Source organism: Coregonus clupeaformis, chromosome 30 (genome assembly GCF_020615455.1).
Source record: "Coregonus clupeaformis isolate EN_2021a chromosome 30, ASM2061545v1, whole genome shotgun sequence".
Classification (NCBI taxonomy): domain Eukaryota; kingdom Metazoa; phylum Chordata; class Actinopteri; order Salmoniformes; family Salmonidae; genus Coregonus; species Coregonus clupeaformis.
The window spans coordinates 40,732,289-40,753,751 of NC_059221.1; the positions used below are offsets into that span (position 1 = coordinate 40,732,289).

The 21,463-nt window shown below is 43.5% G+C and overlaps 2 protein-coding genes across 2 annotated transcripts in view; both read right to left on the reverse strand.

The window, feature by feature from the left end:
• Positions 1-1,372: 1,372 nt before the first annotated feature.
• LOC121546017 (syntenin-1) lies at positions 1,373-19,220 on the reverse strand. Its single transcript, XM_041856989.2, has 9 exons — positions 19,054-19,220; positions 14,337-14,388; positions 13,583-13,700; positions 8,968-9,068; positions 6,762-6,926; positions 5,784-5,959; positions 5,126-5,297; positions 2,565-2,656; positions 1,373-2,458 (listed from the first exon to the last, which is right to left on the reverse strand). The coding sequence occupies exons 2-9, from the start codon at positions 14,385-14,387 to the stop codon at positions 2,404-2,406; spliced, it is 930 nt and encodes a 309-aa protein (XP_041712923.1). The 5' UTR covers position 14,388; positions 19,054-19,220; the 3' UTR covers positions 1,373-2,403.
• Positions 19,221-20,695: 1,475 nt separating this feature from the next.
• LOC121546019 (peptidyl-prolyl cis-trans isomerase FKBP1A) overlaps positions 20,696-21,463 on the reverse strand; it is a 10,416-nt gene continuing 9,648 nt past the window's right edge. Inside the window, exon 5 of the mRNA XM_041856990.2 lies at positions 20,696-21,463. This exon is cut by the window's right edge and continues 588 nt beyond it. The gene's annotated coding sequence lies outside the window, so the exon portion shown is untranslated.

Consider the following 21,463-nt stretch of genomic DNA (forward strand, 5'->3'; position numbering starts at 1 on the left):
TCTGAGATTGTACTGTATATCCCAGAGAAAACCACACATCCTTGGGGGAAATCATTTTAAGTTATCTTTGAGGTATCGTTATGAATGTGCAGTACCTTTATTTTCTGTTTTTCTTTAATTGTCTGATTATTTGTTCGACGTGTAATGGGATCTATACCCAAGATGGTAATGAGTTCTATAATATCTGTACCTGAAGGGCATTTTCCTTCTTTAAATGCTTTGTATGCGGCTCACACAGCAATCAATATTAATAGCTATAGCTAGTTAGATCAAATATCTTAATGTAAATTAAATATTTTAATGGCAATAGTACTGTGTACAGTACAGACATCACTGTTCATGAGTACAGATCCATTTTTCACTCCCGCCATACTGTATAAAAACCAAAAGGCTCTATATTAAACAGCATGGAGAACAACTGACAGTCGTCTTGTTTTTATCCCTTTCTCTGTTCAGTTATCCACCCAGTTCTTTCACATTTCTTCACTAAATGGAGGTCATTTACAATAGCTGTGGAAAGGGAATGTAATCAAGTTTTGTTGTGGAATTTGAGTTTTAGGTTTTTGTTGGGCCTCCTCCCACTGTTTTGTTATGTGGAGGCAGCCTATTAAAGGATAACGTCACCTGTTGATAAAGTATGAAATTGGATGTGCAGGAATGTGGTCTCTGAGTCCACCCCTGCTTTAGAGTTCACCAGCCATAGTACTTAGCTAAGATGGCCTTTGTACATTTTATCGAATCATTTTTGGTGAATGAATCCCTCCAGTTGTCCATTTTAAAACGTCTTCTCAGAACTAGAATCTGTCTCATGGGGCCTCCCGAGTGGCGCAGCGGTCTAAGGCACTGCATCGCTGTATCACAGCCAGCCGCGACCGGGAGACCCATGAGGCGGCGCACAATTGGCCCAACGTCATCCGGAATAGGGGAGGGTTTGGCCGGCTGGGATGTCCTTGTCCCGTCGCGCTCTAACGACTCCTTGTGGCGGCCATGCGCATGCACGCTGACTTCGGTTGCCAGTTGTACAGCGTTTCCTCCGACACATTGGTGCGCCTGACTTCAGGGTTAAGCGAGCAGTGTGTCAAGAAGCAGTGCGGCTTGACGGGGTCGTGTTTCGGAGGACGCATGGCTCTCGACCGTCGCCTCTCCCGAGTCCGTACGGGAGTTGCAGCGATGGGACAAGACTGTAACTACCAATTGTGGAGAAAAAGGGGTAAAAAGTACCAAAAATAAATATAGAATAGAATCCAAAGTATCTAAGCTACTTCTTCCTCCAGCCAGGAAATGGGTGTTCTAGACTAGAGTAGAGTAGACATTTAGTTGACATGTTGAAGGACATAATATTCTGTGGGGAGGGGACACCGATACAGCAAAATTAAAATGTGAACAAATTGATTATTTATTTGTTTTACAATAATTATATTGGTTACATTCGTGTATATATAAACGTTTAGATTCTAGCATTTACAGAATGATGGCTGTGTGATGTTTATCAAAGATTACATAAAAATACAATACATGCATCCAAACAAGAACACCGATAAAAGGAACATTCTAATATTAAAAAAGAAACTCACTGATCAGATCTGCTTTTTTCCATCTCGCTGTGCTCATCAATCAACAAGAGGAACATATACCCTGTTATAATAATCAAACTCACATAGAGGAAATGATTGAACCCTAGATACGTACATATTAATAACTTCAGTTTGGTGATTACTTTGTGCAAACAAATCCATTCCCAGAGTTAACTTCTACATACTTGTTGACATATGTTGTAGTTAATTTTGACTCCACTTGAACAATAACAAAAAAACGTTGAAACGGTTACAGGAAGGACGACTTCGAACAGGAAGTGGAAAGTGCACTTAGTGGGTCCGCCCAGCGTAATGGCCCAGCTGCGTAGGGGAACAGGGTTATGATCAACAACCATGGTGGGGTCATTGGCTTTTACAGCATTTTGACACAAAAGGCGAAAAGGTCACAAGCCAATTAATTTCCATGTTCTTTATGAGGAAGCTCTGGACTCATGGTAGCGTGCATGGCTTTAAAACAAAGGTGTACTCAATGCAATGCCACATACATAATTATACGAATACAATACTGGACTACAACAGTTATCATATAAAAATATGAAACATATAAAAATAGACAAGGGATGGAAGTAGTAAAGGAACAACATTTCAACCATAGAAAAAAAAGCATATTTAGATCTACGACGAAAGACGATGACGGTGATTGTGATACAACATGTTTTTCAGTACAGAGAGCAAGAGAGAGAGAGAGAGAGAGCAAGAGAGAGAGAGAGAGAGAGAGAGAGAGTTGACCCTATTGGCTGTTTAGGGGCCCAATGGGAACTCTGGAGATTGTAGGCATCCTGCAGGAGACGTGGTCACGTTCCGGCCCTCACACCTCTGGCACAGAGTGGTCCATGGCCGACCGCAGGAGACCGCTGGACATTCTAAAAACAGAAAACACAGGTCTATTAATCCAAAATGATAAGTATTTTAGCAACTGTACTGAGCTGAGACCGTGTAATGCTATTCCTTAAGCTCCTAACTGCTTACCTCTTGACCATGTGTTCATAGATGAACTTGGGCATGATGGTGATGGTCATGGCTGTAGGAGAGGTGGTCAGGATGTCCTTGATCTGAGCATCCTGCACATCAACAAACAGTATTAACATACACTGAGTTTATTAGGTACACCACTCCGTTCACGAAAATGGATCGCTCCTATAGACAGTGAGTCACGTGACTGTGGCTTGCTATATAAAGCAGGCAGACAGGCATCCAGTTACTGTTCGATTGAACGTTAGAATGGACAAATCAAATCAATTTTTATTTGTCACATACACGTGTTTAGCAGATGTTATAGCGGGTGTAGTGAAATGCTTGTGCTTCTAGCTCCGACAGTGCAGTAATATCTAACAAGTAATATCTAACAATTTCACAACATATACCCAATACACATAAAACTAGTAAGGAATGGAATTTAAGAAAATATACATATATGGACAAGCAATGACAGAGCGGCATGGACTAAGATACAGTAGAATATTATAGAATAGAATGCAGTATATACATATGAGATGAGTAGTGCAAGATATGTAAACATTATTAAAGTGACTAGTGTTCCATTTCTTAAAGTGGCCAGTGATTTCAATAGGCAGCAGCAGCCTCTAATGTGCTAGTGATGGCTATTTAACAGTCTGATCGCCTTGAGATAGAAGCTGTTTTTCATTCTCTCTGTCCCAGCTTTGATGCACCTGCACTGACCTCGCCTTCTGGATGATAGCGGGGTGAACAGGCAGTGGCTCGGGTGGTTGATGTCCTTGATGATCTTTTTGGCGTTCCTGTGACATCGGGTGCTGTATGTGTCTTGGAGGGCGGGTAGTTTGCCCCCTGTAATGCATTCGGCAGACTGCACCACCCTCTGGAGAGCCCTGCGGTTGTGGGCGGTGCAGTTGCCGTACCAGGTGGTGATACAGCCCAACAGGATGCTCTCAATGGTGCATCTGTAAAAGTTTGTGAGGGCTTTAGGTGCCAAGCCGAATTTCTTCAGCCTCCTGAGGTTGAAGAGGCTCTGTTGCGCTTTCTTCACCACACTGTCTGCGTGGGTGGACCATTTCAGTTTGTCGATGATGTGTACGCCAAGGAACTTGACTGCGGTCCCATTTATGTGGATAGGGGGGTGCACCCTCTGCTGTTTCCTGAAGTCCACGATCATCTCCTTTGTTTTGTTGACGTTGAGTGAGAGGTTATTTGCCTGTCACCACACTCCCAGAGCCCTCACCTCCTCCCTGTAGGCGGTCTCATCATTGTTGGTAATCAAGCCTACTACTGTTGTGTCGTCTGCAAACTTGATGATTGAGTTGGAGGCGTGCTTGGCCACGCAGTCATGAGTGAACAGGGAGTACAGGAGGGGGCTGAGCACGCACCCTTGTGGGGCCCCAGTGTTGAGGATCAGCGAAGTGGAGATGTTGTTTCCTACCTTCACCACCTGGGGGCGGCCTGTCAGGAGGTCCAGGACCCAGTTGCACAGGGCGGGGTTCAAAACTAGTGACCTAAGCGACTTTGAGCGTGGTATGATCGTCGGTGCCAGGCGCGCTGGATCCAGCATCTCAGAAACGGCCGCTCTCCTGGCCTTTTCACGCACGACAGGGTCTAGGGCAGGGGTATTCAACTCTTACCCTTTCTGATAATTCATTGCACACACCTGGTGTCCCAGGTCTAAAATCAGTCCCTGATTTCACAGTCAAATTCACGTGTTTAGCAGATGTTATAGCGGGTGTAGCGAAATGCTTGTGCTTCTAGCTCCGACAGTGCAGTAATATCTAACAGGGGAACAATTAAAATATGAAGTGGAACTGGCTTCGAAGTCCAGAGTTGAGTTTGAGGGATCTAGGGTTCACCGAGAATGATGCGACAAACAAAAAACCATCCAGTCAGCGGCAGTCCTGTGGGCGAAAACAGCTCGTTGATGAGAGGTCGAAGGAGAATGGCAAGAATTGTGCAAGCTAACAGGCGGGCCACAAATCTAGGAACGCCCAACTCGTCGATCCTTGTCACGTATGGGCTATTGCAGCAGACATCCACACCGGGTTCCACTCCTATCAGCTAAAAACAAGAAGAAGCGGCTCCAGTGAGCACACGATCACCAACACTGGACAATTGAGGAGTGGAAAAACATTGCCTGGTCCGACAAATCCCGGTTCCTGTTGCGTCACGCTGAGTCAGGATTTGGCATAAGCAGCATGGCCCCATCCTGCCTGGTGTCAACGATACAGGCTGGTGGCGGTGGTGTAATGGTGTGGGGAATGTTGTCCTGGCACACATTAGGTCCCTTGATACCAATTGAGCAATGATTGAACACCACAGCATATCTGAACATTATTGCTGACCAAACCCAATAAAAGTATCTTTGGGATCAGCATGGACCAACATCCCTGTGGAACGTTTAAGACACAAATAATCTATGCCCTGAAGAATTCAGGCAGTTCTGGAGGCAAAGGGGGGTCCGACCCGGTAATATACTTAATAAACTGGCCACTGAGTGTACATTCAACTTTGGACACTGATTAATCGTCAAGGAGAAGTCACCATCAACATTCTAGGTCAAAGCTCACCTTGAGGCCAATAACATTCTGTCCGTTGATCTCACAGATGTAGTGGTCCGTCAGCAGGCCGTTGCGAGCGGCCGAACCATCCTTGACCAGCGAGGTGATCTTGCCCGACTTGAAGATGAACCCAACGTGGCCTGAGCTGTCTTTGTGCATGGTGACAGTACGCTGGAACGGCCTGAAGTCAGACCACAAACACAAAAGGCTCATGACGTAGTCACTATTCAAGACAAGCACTTACTAGTAGTGCAGTCCAAGTCCTCCTAATATCTGTCAATTGGGTTAGGGCTGGTATTGGCCTAAAGCTGTTTTTCTATTAAGGCCCATTCTTTTCTTTTTCAGTTTATTTTTATCATGTCCTTTGGTCGGTATGATATTTTGAGAAAAGGCAAAACAAATAACCTCTAACAGCAAAACACTACAACATGTAGTGTGGTGGTATGACCAGCAGGAGGAGCCAGAGCTATAGTGTGTCAGATTGTCACACCACAGAGCAACAAAGAACATTTTTACACTCCATCTAACATTCCCTCTTAATGGCCGGACATACTGATAAACATCAATATCTCATGACATAATCCAAGGAACTACAAACTGATCAGACCGGACTACACTCTGTATCTGCATGAAATAATGTTGGTCGCCATCTCATTCATCTCATCACCTGTCCCGGACGATGAGCTCGATGCGGGTCTCGGCAGCAACCTTCAGGGCTTTGTGGGCCTTGTCCAGGCTCCAGCCAGCACAGTTCTGCCCGTTGATCTGGAGGACCTGGTCCCCGAAGCGCAGGCCCCCCAGGGCGGCCGGGGAGTTGGCCTGAACCAGCTGGATAAACATGCCCTGAGGAGATGGAGAGAGAACCCTAATCTGTGGTCTGGCCTGAGGACAGATGAATAACCATAATCTATAGTCTGGCCTGAGGACAGATGGATAACCCTAATCTGAAGTCTGGCCTGAGGACATATGAATAACCCTAATCTGAAGTCTGGTCTGAGAACAGATAGATAACCATAATCTATAGTCTGGTTTGAGGACAGATGGATAACCCTAATCTGTAGTCTGGTGGTAAATTATAGTCTGGCTTGAGGACAGATGGATAACCCTAATCTGTAGTCTGGTGGTAAATTATAGAATGGCCTGAGGACAGATGGATAACCCTAATCTGTAGTCTGGTGGTAAATTATAGAATGGCTTGAGGACAGATGGATAACCATAATCTGTAGTCTGGTGGTAAATTATAGAATGGCTTGAGGACAGATGGATAACCCTAATCTGTAGTCTGGTGGTAAATTATAGAATGGCTTGAGGACAGATGGATAACCATAATCTGTAGTCTGGTGGTAAATTATAGTCTGGCTTGAGGACAGATGGATAACCATAATCTGTAGTCTGGTGGTAAATTATAGAATGGCTTGAGGACAGATGGATAACCCTAATCTGTAGTCTGGTGGTAAATTATAGAATGGCTTGAGGACAGATGGATAACCCTAATCTGTAGTCTGGTGGTAAATTATAGAATGGCTTGAGGACAGATGGATAACCCTAATCTGTAGTCTGGTGGTAAATTATAGAATGGCCTGAGGACAGATGGATAACCCTAATCTGTAGTCTGGTGGTAAATTAGGCTATGATAATGACTCACATTGTCGATGGCTCTTAGCCTCAGGCCGACCTTCCTATCCTGGTCCTTACAGAGGATGATCTCACGCAGGCCTGGCCGGATCTCTGCCCTCCTGATGCCCACGTCTGACCCCGTCACGGGACACACCATGCCACTGATGCCCATGCCTGAGGACACCGCCACCTGCTGTGGAGGGAGGGAGGGAGGGAGGGAGGGAGGGAGATAAAAGAGCGAGGGCAGAGATTGGAAAATAGATGGTAGTCGTGTAATGGAATGTTCCATTAATAAGCAGTTGGATGGAATGTTCCATTAATAAGCAGTTGGAGATGGAACGTTACATCACTGTGTGGGAGATAGTACAGTCAATTTCCAGCATCACCAGGAGAACTTGTGATCTTATAGAAAATAGACTTCCGAGTGGCGCAGCGGTCTAAGGCACTGCATCTCAGTGCTTGAGGCGTCACTACAGATCCCCTGGTTCGATTCCAGGCTGTATCACAACCGGCCGTGATTGGGAGTCCCATAGGAAAAAAATAAAAAATAAAAAAAGACTTGCTTTTGACATAGGAGTGAGAAAACTAAAAGCTAATGTTATAAGACAGACTCTGCACTGTAAATTTGCCAGATTCTAGAACTGTTCTTTTTGGTGTTCTAAAGTGAATGAGAGATGTAAATGTCAGTGGACATGACACAAGGCAGTATGAGAGATCACCCACACACTCCCACTCGCCTACACACTGAGGGGGAGCAGAGGCCTCAAACCAGGCTGTTGGGGAGTCAGTCAGTGCTGCTCTGGGAACACAGTGCTACGCTACACTGTTCTCTGGTTTCTAAAGAGCCTGTTATGAGTTTGTAGGACTGGGACGACACCAGTATCGCAATACGAGTTAGTATCATGGCAAGGAAACAAAACATGAAGCAGATTTAACTTCTTTAGGAAAACAGCCCTAATGTTGGAAACAAACATCATTATGGTTGTCATCCAGTCACATGTATTTATTTTCCAAGCTATAGCACACAATATTTTACATACAGCAGGTTTTTAAAAGGACCAAAGAGTTTGGTCAGCTTTGTGTTTTTATTTTGCCATGGAAAAAAATATTGCGATACTGGTATCGTCCCGGCCCTATGAGTCCACTACTGGGAGCTCCTCCAAAACCACTGTCCTTCCTGCCTCTCCCTCATCCCCCAAAGACCCAGGCTACATGTCTCATTCCTGTACAACTCTGACGAACCAAATCTCTTGTTGAACCCTGTGGTTTGAATGTCTCTCTCTTGTTGAACCCTGTGGTTTGAATGTCTCTCTCTTGTTGAACCCTGTGGTTTGAATGTCTCTCTCTTGTTGAACCCTGTGGTTTGAATGTCTCTCTCTTGTTGAACCCTGTGGTTTGAATGTCTCTCTCTTGTTGAACCCTGTGGTTTGAATGTCTCTCTTGTTGAACCATGTGGTTTGAATGTCTCTCTCTTGTTGAACCCTGTGGTTTGAATGTCTCTCTCTTGTTGAACCCTGTGGTTTGAATGTCTCTCTCTTGTTGAACCCTGTGGTTTGAATGTCTCTCTCTTGTTGAACCCTGTGGTTTGAATGTCTCTCTCTTGTTGAACCCTGTGGTTTGAATGTCTCTCTCTTGTTGAACCCTGTGGTTTGAATGTCTCTCTCTTGTTGAACCCTGTGGTTTGAATGTCTCTCTCTTGTTGAACCCTGTGGTTTGAATGTCTCTCTCTTGTTGAACCCTGTGGTTTGAATGTCTCTCTCTTGTTGAACCCTGTGGTTTGAATATATATTTACTAGCTACAGTCCGAGTCATTGTCTACACTTCAGAATGTTTTTGTGAATGCAACCTATTCTGTGACCTAGGGCTGTGTGGCCTTCACTAGAAAACTACAGGATGTGTTGTGTCCTTGTGTTAGCTGGCCTGACGGCACTGGGGTCTGCTCTGCTGAGGTCTGAGCATCAGAAAGAGGAAATATCACTCAGTACAAATAGACCTTACATAATATGACATTCAGGCTTCCACAGACTCCTCCTCTTATCCCTCACTCAGCCAATGAGGAGGAAATACAGCTGAATGAGGTCACGACTGACATCCTTCACACAAACACATAGGGACACCATCTGACATACACCAAACAACAAGAAGTAGGCCTAAATCCTCCACGCTCTCGCACCCACCCACCCACCCACACACCCATCCACCCACACACCCACCCACCCACCCACACAACTTACATTGTCTGCCATGGGCACCAGGGCCATGTTCCTCTGCACCTCATCACTGTCGAGGCTCAGGCCCATGTACTCTCCCAGCTCCTCCAGGTTAGGGTACAGGGCTAGAAGAGAACAACACACAGTTAATGTATGGTCTGTATGTATTAGTAGAGCATGGTCCTCTGTAGTTCAGTTAGTAGAGCATGGTCCTCTATAGTTCAGTTGGTAGAGCATGGTCCTCTGTAGTTCAGTTAGTAGAGCATGGTCCTCTGTAGTTCAGTTGGTAGAGCATGGTCCTCTGTAGTTCAGTTGGTAGAGCATGGTCCTTTGTAGTTCAGTTTAAAAAAGTGTTTAACAAATTTATTTTATATTTGAGATTCCTCAAATAGCCACCCTTTGCCTTGATGACAGCTTTGCACACTCTTGGCATTCTCTCAACCAGCTTCACCTGGAATGCTTTTCCAACAGTCTTGAAGGACTTCCCACATATGCTAAGCACTTGTTGGCTGCTTTTCCTTCACTCTGCTGTCCGACTCATCCCAAACCATCTCAATTTGGTTGAGGTCGGGGGATTGCAGAGGCCAGGTAATCTGATGCAGCACTCCATCACTCTCCTTCTTGGTCAAATAGCCCTTACACAGCCTGGAGGTGTGTTGGGTCATTGTCCTGTTGAAAAACAAAATGATAGTCCCACTAAGTCCAAACCAGATGGGATGGCGTATCAATGCAGAATGCTGTGGTAGTCATGCTGGTTAAGTATGCCTTGAATTCTAAATAAATCACTGACACTGTCACCAGCAAAGCACCCCCACACCATAACACCTCCTCCTATATGCTTCACGGTGGGAAATACACATGCGGAGATCATCCGTTCACCCACACAGCGTCTCACAAAGACACGGCGGTTGGAAACAAAAATCTCCAATTTAGACTCCAGACCAAAGGCCAAATTTCCACTGGTCTAATGTCCATTGCTCATGTTTCTTGGCCCAAGCAAGTCTCTTCTTATTATTGGTGTCCTTTAGTACTGGTTTCTTTGCAGCATTTCGACCATGAAGGCCTGATTCACACAGTCTCCTCTGAACAGTTGATGTTGAGATGTGTCTGTTACTTGAACTCTGTGAAGCATTTATTTGGGCTACAATTTCTGAGGCTGGTAACTCTAATGAACTTATCCTCTGCAGCAGAGGTAACTCTGGGTCTTCCATTCCTGTGGCGGTCCTCATTAGAGCCAGTTTCATCATAGTGCTTGATGGTTTTTGCGCAAAGTGCAGTCGCAAACCTTGTCACAACACAACTATTTGGCTCAAACACATTAAGAAGGACAGAAATTCCACAAATTAACTTTTAAGAAGGAACACCTGTTAATTGAAATGAATTCCATGTGACTACCTCATGAAGCTGGTTGAGAGAATGCCAAGAGTGTGCAAAGCTGTCATCAAGGCAAAGGGAGGCTATTTGAAGAATCTCAAATATAAAATATATTTTGATTTGTTTAACACTTGTTTGGTTACTACATGGTTCCATGTGTTATTTCATAGTTTTGATGTCTTCACTATTATTCTACAATGTAGAAAATATAAAAAATTAAGAAAAACGAGGTGTTCTAAAACTTTTGACCGGCAGTGTATGTAGCTTACACAGTGCATTCGTAAAGTATTCAGACCTTGACTATTTCCACATTGTTACATTACAGCCTTATTCTAAAACGGATTTTTTTTAAATTCTCATCAATCTACACACAATACCCCATAATGACAAAGCAAAAACAAGTTTTTTGATATATGACATTTACTTAAGTATTCAGACCCTTTACTCAGTACTTTGTTGAAGCACCTTTGGCACTGATTACAGCCTCGAGTCTTCTTGGGTATGATGCTACAAGCTTGGCACACCTGTATTTGGGGAGTTTCTCCCATTCTTCTCTGCAGGTCCTCTCAAGCTCTGTCAGGTTGGATGGGGAGCGTTGCTGCACAGCTATTTTCAGGTCTCTCCAGAGATGTTTGATTGGGTTCAAGTCCGGCCTCTGGCTGGGCCACTCAAGGACATTCAGAGACTTGTCCCGAAGCTACTCCTGCGTTGTCTTGGCTGTGTGATTAGGGTTGTTGTCCTGTTGGAAGGTGAACCTTCACCCTCAGTCGGAGGTTCTGAGCACTCTGGAGCAGGTTTTCATCAAGGATCTCTCTGTACTTTGCTCCATTCATCTTTCCCTCGATCCTGACTGGTCTCCCAGTCCCTGCCGCTGCCACCACCATGTTTCACCGTCGGGATGGTGCCAGGTTTCCTCCAGACGTGACGCTTGGCATTCAGGCCAAAGAGTTCAATCTTGGTTTCATCAGACCAGAGTTTCTCATGGTCAGAGTCCTTTAGGTGCCTTTTGGTAAACTCCAAGCGGGATGTCATGTCATGTAATAATGAACTCAAATGTATTAATGTGAAAGATTAATTGTATTTATGTGAACTATTTATGATTGTAAAATGTGAAAAACTTCAATCGATAATATTTTTTTACTAAAAAAGTTAGGGTGGAAAGGAAAAGGCCACATGCATGCCAAGGCATGTGGTAGATGGATAAAATAAGCCAGACAGTCACACAGCACATGCATAAATAAACATAAAAGGCATAAGGCACTATTTTTGGTTCAAACTAAGGAATACACATCATTGGTTTGGTTAACACACATACTCATTTAATCATTTAACTCTTGGCCCCTCTTCTCACTAACACACACCTACAACACCACTCCGCTAATCCAGGATATAAACTGACCTTGGCCTGGTGTAACCTGTTATACCATTACCTCTCAGAGTTGCAGTGCTCTTCTGCCAACCCCAGGGATTCAATGATGTCTCACTGTTACTCTTTCACTGTCACCTGACCTCAACACTTGCCTCTATGGATCACCAGGGCTGAGCCTGACCTCAACATTTGCCTCTATGGATCACCAGGGCTGAGCCTGACCTCAACACTTGCCTCTATGGATCACCAGGGCTGAGCCTGACCTCAACACTTGCCTCTATGGATCACCAGGGCTGAGCCTGACCTCAACACTTGCCTCTATGGATCACCAGGGCTGAGCCTGACCTCAACACTTGCCTCGATGGATCACCAGGGCTGAGCCTGACATGTGTTCTTCTGATAGTGGACTGACACATACAGAAAGGGCCTTAGCACTGGAGCTTTACCAGAAGTGTAATAACCTCCACCCATCAGCATAATTGAACTAGACTAGAACAGGTTAAATACAGACGTAACAGCATGGGGATATTTGCTGAGAGATGGTGAGAGAAAGAATTCAGAAAATGTAAGAGAGACCGAATATAAAAAAGGAGAAAATGTAAGAGGATATGAAAGAAGGAATAACAGAACAGAGGAAGGAGATGTGTTATAACAGAACAGAGGAAGGAGATGCAGAGTTAAGACATGATTGGAGGAAATTAGGGAAGGAGGGGGAGAGAGAAGGAGGGTAGGGTGCAGCAGTGGGAGCTGTGGTTGGGCTGAGGTCCAGTGGTGATGTCAGACAGGGCCATTTCTTTCACCTCCTTTCCTGTCTGTCCCCTTCAAGCCTGAGGAAGAAACTCCCCTCCCCCTCCCCAGCCCTGCCACCAGGCTAGCCGTCTCCATGTCAACCATAAGCTAGTGCCACTGGGAGAAAACCAAAGCCCAGAGGACATCCCATCCTGAGAGGGAGAACGAGAGAGAGAGAGAACGAGAGAGAGAGAGAGAGAACGAGAACAAGAGCAAGAGAATGAGAGAGAACAAGAGCGTGAAAGAGAGGAACAAGTGAAAAAGAGCAGAAAACCACCTATTTTCCTCCCCGTGGGCCCCTGTCCATCTTCTGCCTTCCTTTTATCTTGTACTTCTCCCTCCCTCCCTCCCTCCCTCTCCCTATTGGAATCCCTGCATTCAGCTCCCTGTGGTCTCCCTGCCCATTTCACCCTCACTCAAAGAAAGACCCTGAGGCTGAGAGGAGACAGAGCGGTGAGCTGAGGGAAAGAACATTCACTCCCAAGAAGACCCCATACCCCTACTCCCTCTAATCCTCTACACTATGCATGTCCTTATCTCCTCTCAATATCACAACACACTATAGAGCCTGATTCAGAGAAGACCCCCAACAGAGACAAAGATGGAGGGAAACCAAGAGATGAAAGGGAGAGTAGGAAGAAAGTGAGAGACCAGGGCCTGTATTCATAAAGTGTCTCAGATCTAGGATCAGTTTAGCCTTTTAGATCATAACGAATAAGTTTACATGGACAGAGGGGGACCTGATCCCAGATCAGCTATCGTACTCTGAGAAGCTTTGTAAATATGAACCCTGGTCTGGAGGAGGGCAACCAACAGGGAAACTATAAAATATGGTCTTTGATACTCTTACGTATCTCTGCGTGCAGTTTGAAGGAACTTGCTAACTAGCACAATGACTGGAAGTCTATGGGTATCTGCTAGCACGCTAGTTAGCATTGGCTCTTGAAACTCCCTCTAGCTACCTTCATATACTGGAGACAGAGACATAAAAATGGTATCCACGAGTTCATCTGACTCCTGGGGAAGTAGATAAAGGGCCTCATAGCCAACATCCCAAAGTATCCCTTTAACGTGTGGTACAGGCCTCACAGAGCCAGGGGGACTCACCTGATGATGGCATCCCCAGCCCAGAAGCCTGTGGCTGGTAGGTCCCCTCAGATATGGTTGGGTAGGTCCCCTCAGCGATGGCTGGAGTAGCAGTGGTATGGGCAAATTGGGTCTGGGCCTAGGAGAAAGACAGTAGAGCCGTTTATTAAGTCGCCATACTGAAACTCAATACAACTCTTCCAGTATAAGAAGACTTCCCCCCACCTCTATACAGAATACAGCTAGCACATGCAAATAAGAACATGTTTGTAAGAACAGCCACCTCATTCTTCTTGGAAGAGGGAAAAACACAGGAAGGGAAAAGGGCGTCACACTGCACAATAACATGCAGCTGGACCCGATATTCATTACAACACACATTTGGAAGACAAAACTTCACTAGACATTACATTATAGTCATTTAGCAGATGCTCTTAACCAGAGTGACTTACAGGAACAATTTAGGGTTAAGTGCCTTTGCTTAAGGGCACAGATAGATTTTTCACCTAGTCGGCACGGGGATTCGAACCAGCAACCTTTCGGCCCAACGCTCTTAACCGCTAGGTTACCTGCCGCCTAGAAAGAGTGCAATGGACACTAGAACACTTTGGCTGCTCATATATTTCTTCCTCTCCTTTAACAACGTTTTGGGGAGGTTTTAGCCGCCCGCTAGCTTCATTGTGACCAGGAAGAGTTCTTTAACAGCCGAGAGGATGTCAGAGTAGCCTACTTAAAAAAGTATAATATTCTGTCTGATAACGGCTTTTTCCCTTACCTTCATGACCTTGTCCACCTTAAGATCCTCGAGTGATGGATACAGCGACATTCTGCGGGAAAAACACAAAGGAAACTGTTATAAATGTTGGCATGAGAAGTAATGACCACCATACATAGGAGGGAGAATCTCACCCATAAACTGCTAACCTTTGACGGAAACTGTAGGCTAGCTGAGAATAAGGTGGCGGAAGAGAGGATCAGAGAGGGGGCAAGGCTGTTGGGAGTCTATGGACCACACAGAGGGTTGGAGAACAGAGCGGTTGGTCTGTCTGTCGATAGACCGTGACCGTGCACAGCTCTGACATTGTGACAAACAAGGCATGGGGACTCCAGGACCATAAAGCTCTTAATGACATTCCTGGTTTTCCAATTAGGACCTATATTTTTCACCACTAATCCACCATGATCCATTTCTGCACTTCCACACCCCTTCCTTCCTTCCTTCCTTCATCCATTCATCACTCGTCCTTTCATTATTGTGAGATGAAAAAGAGAGAGAAGGAGAGCTAACGGCAACATAAAGATGTGATGTAGGCTGAGGAGTGGGTGGGTGGTCAGAACACCCTATAAAAGACCTAACAAAGAAACAAGTCATAGAAAACCCTTCTAATCCACATAGGCTGGGCTAGTTCTAGAACGAACAATGTCGGCTAGAAAACTGACTGTAGCCTATAGGCTAAGGCTTTATTTGTCACATGCGCCAAATACAATAGGTGTAGACCTTACAGTGAAATGCTTACTTACAAGCCCATAACCAACAATGCAGTTTTAAGAAAAGTAAGTGTTAAGTAAAAAAATAGATAAGTAAAAAATAAAAATAAAAAATAAATAATTAAAGAGCAGCAGTAAAATAAGATAACAGTAGGGAGGCTATATACAGGGGGTACCGGTACAGAGTCAATGTGCGGGGGCACCGGTTAGTCGAGGTAATTGAGGTACTATGTACATGTAGGTAGAGTTAAAGTGACTATGCATAGATAATAAACAGAGAGTGCCAGCAGTGTAAAAGGGGGGGATGAAAAGAAGACCGCCTGTACATAATAAAAAAACATGCATACTGTTTGCAACAAGGCACTAAAGTAATACTGCAACTAATGTGGCAAAGCAATCACCTTTTTGTCCTGAATACAAAGTGTTATGTTTGGGGCAAATCCAATACAACACATTACTGAGTATCACTCTCCATATTTTCAAGCATAGTGGTGGCTGCATCATGTTATGTGTATTCTCAAAATCGTTAAGGACTTGGGAGTTTTTCAGGATAAAAAAGAAATGGAATGGAGCTAAGCACAAGCAAAATTCCAGAGGAAAACCTGGTTCAGTCTGCTTTCCACCAGACACTGGGAGATGAATTCACCTTTCAGCAGGACAATAACCTAAAACACAAGGCCAAATCTACACCGGAGTTGCTTACCAAGAAGACAGTGAATGTTCCTGCTTGGCCGAGTTACTGTTTTGATTTGAAAATCTATGGCAAGACCTGAAAATGGTTGTCTAGCAATGATCAACAACCAATTTGACAGAGCTTGAAGGTTTTTGAAAAGAATAATGGGCAAATGTTGCACAATCCAGGTGTGGAAAGCTCTTAGAGACTTACCCAGAAAGACTCACAGCTGTAATCGCTGCCAAAGGTGCTTCTACAAAGTATTGACTCAGGGGTGTGAATAGTTATGTAAAATAGATATTTATGCACTTTGTCATTATGGGGTATTGTGTGTAGAGAAAAACATATTTAATCAATTTTGAATTCAGGCAGTTACAATAAAATGTGGATAAAATGTGGCATAAGTCAAGGGGTATGTACAGTACTAGGCCTGATAGGCTCTGTGTTTTGGTACTGAGAGTGAAGGCACACCAGTAGGCCTTCGCTCTCTCAAAGCTGGTAAACAAATACACACAAGTGATCATGGAAAACAAGTACAATCACAGGACTGAGGAGGATGGAGCAAAACTATTGGATCTAGGCCTAATGGAATAGCAAGAGACAAACAGGATGAGAGTGCAGATTACCTTTTACTGAAAGTGAAAGCAATGAGAAGCGAGAGAGCGAGAGAGAGAGAGAGAGAGATAGATAGATAGAGAGGGAATATGAGAGAGAGGGAATATGAGAGAGAGGGAATATGAGAGAGAGGGAATATGAGAGAGTGAGGGAATGAGAGAGTGAGAGAGAGAGAGAGAGAGAGAGAGAGAGAGAGAGAGAGAGAGAGAGAGAGAGAGAGAGAGAGAGAATGAGATAAAGAGAGAGGGGATAGAGAGAGAGAGAGAGAGAGAGGGGGGATGAGAGAGAGGGAATGAGAGAGCGAGGGAGGGAATGAGAGAGAGAGGGGGAATTTGTTTTGCATTTTTAGTCATTTAGCAGACGCTCTTATCCAGAGCGACTTATAGTTAGTGAGTGCATACATTTTTTATACTGAATGACAAAGTGCATCACATGACAGAGTACACACTTCCAGTACACAAAGTAAATAGAGATTAGCTGTACCGTAGGGTGCGGCAGGTGAAACTGTCCCAGAGTTTACAGTAGATACCTACCATGCCCAAGAGTATGAGCCCAGTCACTTATGAATGACTTATCATCATGCAACAACTCAAACAAGCCTTTAAGGACAAGGGCTTTTGCTATTGTGCTTTTCTGATCAAGGTGTTTGTGTTGGCCTATGCATACATTGGTTAAGATGTCACCTGAGCCATATGGGTCATTCCAGGAAGAAGAGAAGACATGAACTGTTCTGGTCACATTTCCGGTGCGAGATCAGAATCACTGTCAATGATAGGTTTATAATTTGGTGTCTCCAGTGTGTTCTTGAGAATGGTGTTGAGAAGGAAAAGTCCAAGAGATTTTCAAGTTCATGTCAAATGCTGTTCCTTTTCACTTCTCTATATAATACACTGTGGAATCCCACATTGTGAATAGATCAAAAAATATCTGCTGTAAGCCATGAACAGGAAACAGGAACTTCGAGGTAGGCAATGATACACTGCTACCATGACGACCACAGTCAGTGTCAATATCCAAGTTCTCTCCCACACACACGACTAAATTAAAAACTACACAACACACAGCTGACTTAGAGAATGAAAAACACTCCTACACATGTATAAACCCTATCCCACAACACTGATGCAAATTATACTTACTCCTACGTGTCTAACAACACTGTCAAACCACACATCCTGAATACAACCCAATCCTTGTTCCCCTACAAGAACAACAACATACAAGACAACTGACAACACACAATTGTGAAAAGACATAACCCTACTAACACATTCCTGCTAACAAGTTGACACTACAACAAAGTATGGGGGGTAGAAACAAGCACATAAGGTGAACATTCAGCACAATCGCTGAACCAAGCTAAACATGCCCACCACAATCACATTACTGAGAAGTTTCCCGCTCAGGCCCAGAGTCAGACTACTGTAAACTACGCATCCAATTCACAGACCAGAGAGACACACTCCATTATGTCTCTGAACGCCAAGGCACTTTCCATGTTTCCATTTCAAAGCAATGCATGTACCAGAAAAGGGGAGGGTGTGGGAGGAGGAAGACTATGACAATGATCACAAGGTCCACTACTATAACTAATTAAATGGTTATGTCCAGTGCAGCACTCACCTTCCTCTTTTTCAACCAGTGTATACCAAGTTGTTTAAGATATAGGCCTAATACCCCATTCAGAATGTTCTTCTGTGCAGTCCTACAGTACTGAATTTAGCTTCATCCCACAACTAGCCATTTAAATTAACATTTATATTAACAATTTTGACTTTTAATTTTACAGATGGCTACCCATTTGTCACATTAAAAGTATTTTTTTTAAAATAGAAATGGTCATTTAAAATGGCTATTTGCAGGACGACGCTACACTGAACTATACCATAGACATCAATATTCATTAACCTGTTTCAGTGCTGTCGGAGCTGATCAGTGTCTAGATTGACCTTGGCCACTATATGATTCTAAAACAGAAGGTTGATATTCTCCCAAACATGAACCTATGTTCCATACAGCTAATACTGTATAAGACATTTCACATTTTCCTAAGCCTGATTAACTACAGCTTGGGTTCTCTACAGTACACATCTCTCTAGTGTGACATTTGGAATTCTCCAGAATGTGTCAAGAAATCACATGATGTCATGAGTCAGAGGTTTCAAACATTGAGAGCTGAACCGTTGTAAACAAAGATAGTTAACGTTAGCTTGGTATGTAGCTAGTAAGCTGAATATCTAGTTTGCTAGCTAGTTAACTTTACTTCCCTGGCTAGGCTAACTTTAATAACCTCACTATGACGCCATATGATAAAAGACAATCATATGTACGGCACAGATATTGAGTGTATCTCGCTAGCTAGCTAACGTTGCTAGTTAGCTATATATGCTAGCTAGCTAAACTAGCTATAGGATTGCATCAGCTAACGGTAGTTAGCTAACAACAAGAAGTTGTGGTTAAACGATAAGAGATAACTAGGTTAGCTAGCTACCTAGTTAGCTAAATGTCTCAAGACAAGAAGTACTCTTTCTTTACTCCCCTAATCTCGGCTAACACATCGCTGGTGAATACTTTACTCACTTATGTTCAATCACCACCTTGCTTCGATAACAGTTAGCTAGCTAGCTAGCTAGCTAGTTTGGTAGCAAGCCACTTGGCTAACCAGACTAAGCTACGCTAGCTAACGGGAGATGTAGTTGGACATATGTAAACTCACCTTAAAAGTTTTGGTTGTGTATATCTCAGAAAAGTCTCTGACTATAGTTAGGATACACTTTTCTTTTTCTGCTTCGTACTTCGGACGACACCACACCACTGCTGTTGAGAAGTGATATTCTGAGTCACCACTAATTTCCTGGTCGATAGAAACCAAGTGAATCACAGTGGTGACATAGCCAATGACCGCCTATCAGCTGCTGTTGCTGTCTCAAGGTATACATAATAAATGTAGCTATGATAATGAAGATCACATTTTCAAGATCTTTGCAAGTACTTGAAATTGAGCAATATGAGGTGGTTATGGATAGAATCTGTGAATTTAGTTAGTTCAGCAACTGTTCATGGGTGGAAAATATTAGGCATAATGCTAGTAGTACAGTGGAACAATTTTGCCACTCCTCTACGTCTTGCTATGGGTGATGGCTCATATATATTATAATCTATATGAATAGGAATGGTGATTCATAAGGCCTAGCTATTCCAATCCCCAGATACAACTCCGGCTTCTATAGCAAAGCAGACACTAATTTAACACTTTGATACTTAAAGGTGCTACTCCACCTAGAATGTCTCAGAATTTGTCCCCTATGTTGAAGCTAAGTGAATTGCAACAGCACTAGGTAGGCTGCATTATTAAAAACAAATATCCCCTCATCCGCAACATGGTAGACTCGCGCTTCACGCCTCGATAACACCGGCAGTGGCATACAGAAAATGGTATGCAAAACCTGGATATGTGTGCAACAAAAGTTAAACATCCCCCTTATGCTACCATTTCTGTCAAGCCGTAAAGACATACAATTTGATGCATACGTTCGATAAATCTAACTTCTGCACCACACATAACGACTGCAACGCAATGCTGCAAGGCAACCCGCAGCGTTCCGCTGGAAATGAATGTACAGTACTTATGTAGTACCAAAATGCATAACACTGTCGGTGTGATCTAGACATCAAGCGCGAGTCTCTGCCATGTTGCGGGTGAGATTTGTTTACAATGCAGCCTCCCTAATGCTGTGAGCCTTTTAGTTTCGGTTTTGGTCCACCGGTTTCAAACAGCTGTAAAAACAACATTTTTTGCTATTGAAAATATATTTCACAGGGATTTAGATGGTAGAAGGATTCCCTAAACTAATATTCAGTGCTTGTTTTTGAACGAACAGTGTAAAATTTTAGCAACCACCACAATAGCGATTTCCACTAGATAACACAGCCACAAAGTCAAAGCAGCGTTCCCATTTTGACAACTGAGGCTGCTCCGGCGGGAGAAATCGACAGGCGAATATATCACAGCCAATCACAACAATGGCGGGTAAGTAATACTGTGAAACACTATCATTCTACCATTACTGCAGATATATTATGGACATTTTCTGAAATTACACAACGCAAAAATTATATTTTAAAAATCCTCCTTTAATACCCCCACCCTCATTAATGCCAGATATTCCAGTAATTGACCTGATCAGGATAAATCCGATTTCTCATGTAACCCATGTCATTGCAACACAGTATAGTCTACCGTCATTTTCAAAAAAAAATCTGAATCCCAGATACCCAAACCCTCTGCCCCACCACTGAGAAAAATACAGACAGCTACAATGCTACAATGAAGAAAAAACAAGACCATTTCCCCCAAAGCAGGTAGAGAGCACTTTATTGCAACTGCACATTTTTTTGTATTGGTTGTGCCTGCCTATGTAACGCAGCACACACGTAGACAGTACATAGAACTGTATTTGTGTCATGCGCCTAGACAGCTGTAACATCAAGAGCAATGATGGCACAGCATCTGAAAAATCTTCTATCTGCATTAGATTTAACTCTATTTCAACAGACTTTTAAATGTGATACAAAACGTGGACGGCTCTGTCACCTGACTACCACAACACAGCATTTTTTATTTAGGCAGTGTGGTCAGTCTAATGACACTGACAAAATATTTACCGTTACATTATAGGTACAGTATAAGTCATTCTTAGTTATCAAATCAAATTGTATTGGTCGCATACACATATTAAGAAAGTTGGCATCTGAAAAATATATAATGTCAAATTGTGAGACAAAATACATTTTGGGGAGGTCACAATTGAATCGATTCCTCAACCCCATTTCAAAATGTCAGGCATTTCACTTCTAAAGCATCAACACTACTCCAATTAATGTGCGTATACTATACGGTTCTCATCTTTGCACTGTTAATAACATGTTTATGGCTTTCAACAGGGTTAAAGATTTGACTTGGAAAGAAACATAAGGGGAAAAAAAGTTATTCAAAGGCAAAGCTTTAACAGGTATAGATCATGATATCATTAGTATGACATGCAGAACGGGCTAGGTGGTGGTCGTGTGTCTGGTAATGAGAGACACACAATATGATACAACAATAACATTCTGTACTACTTCTT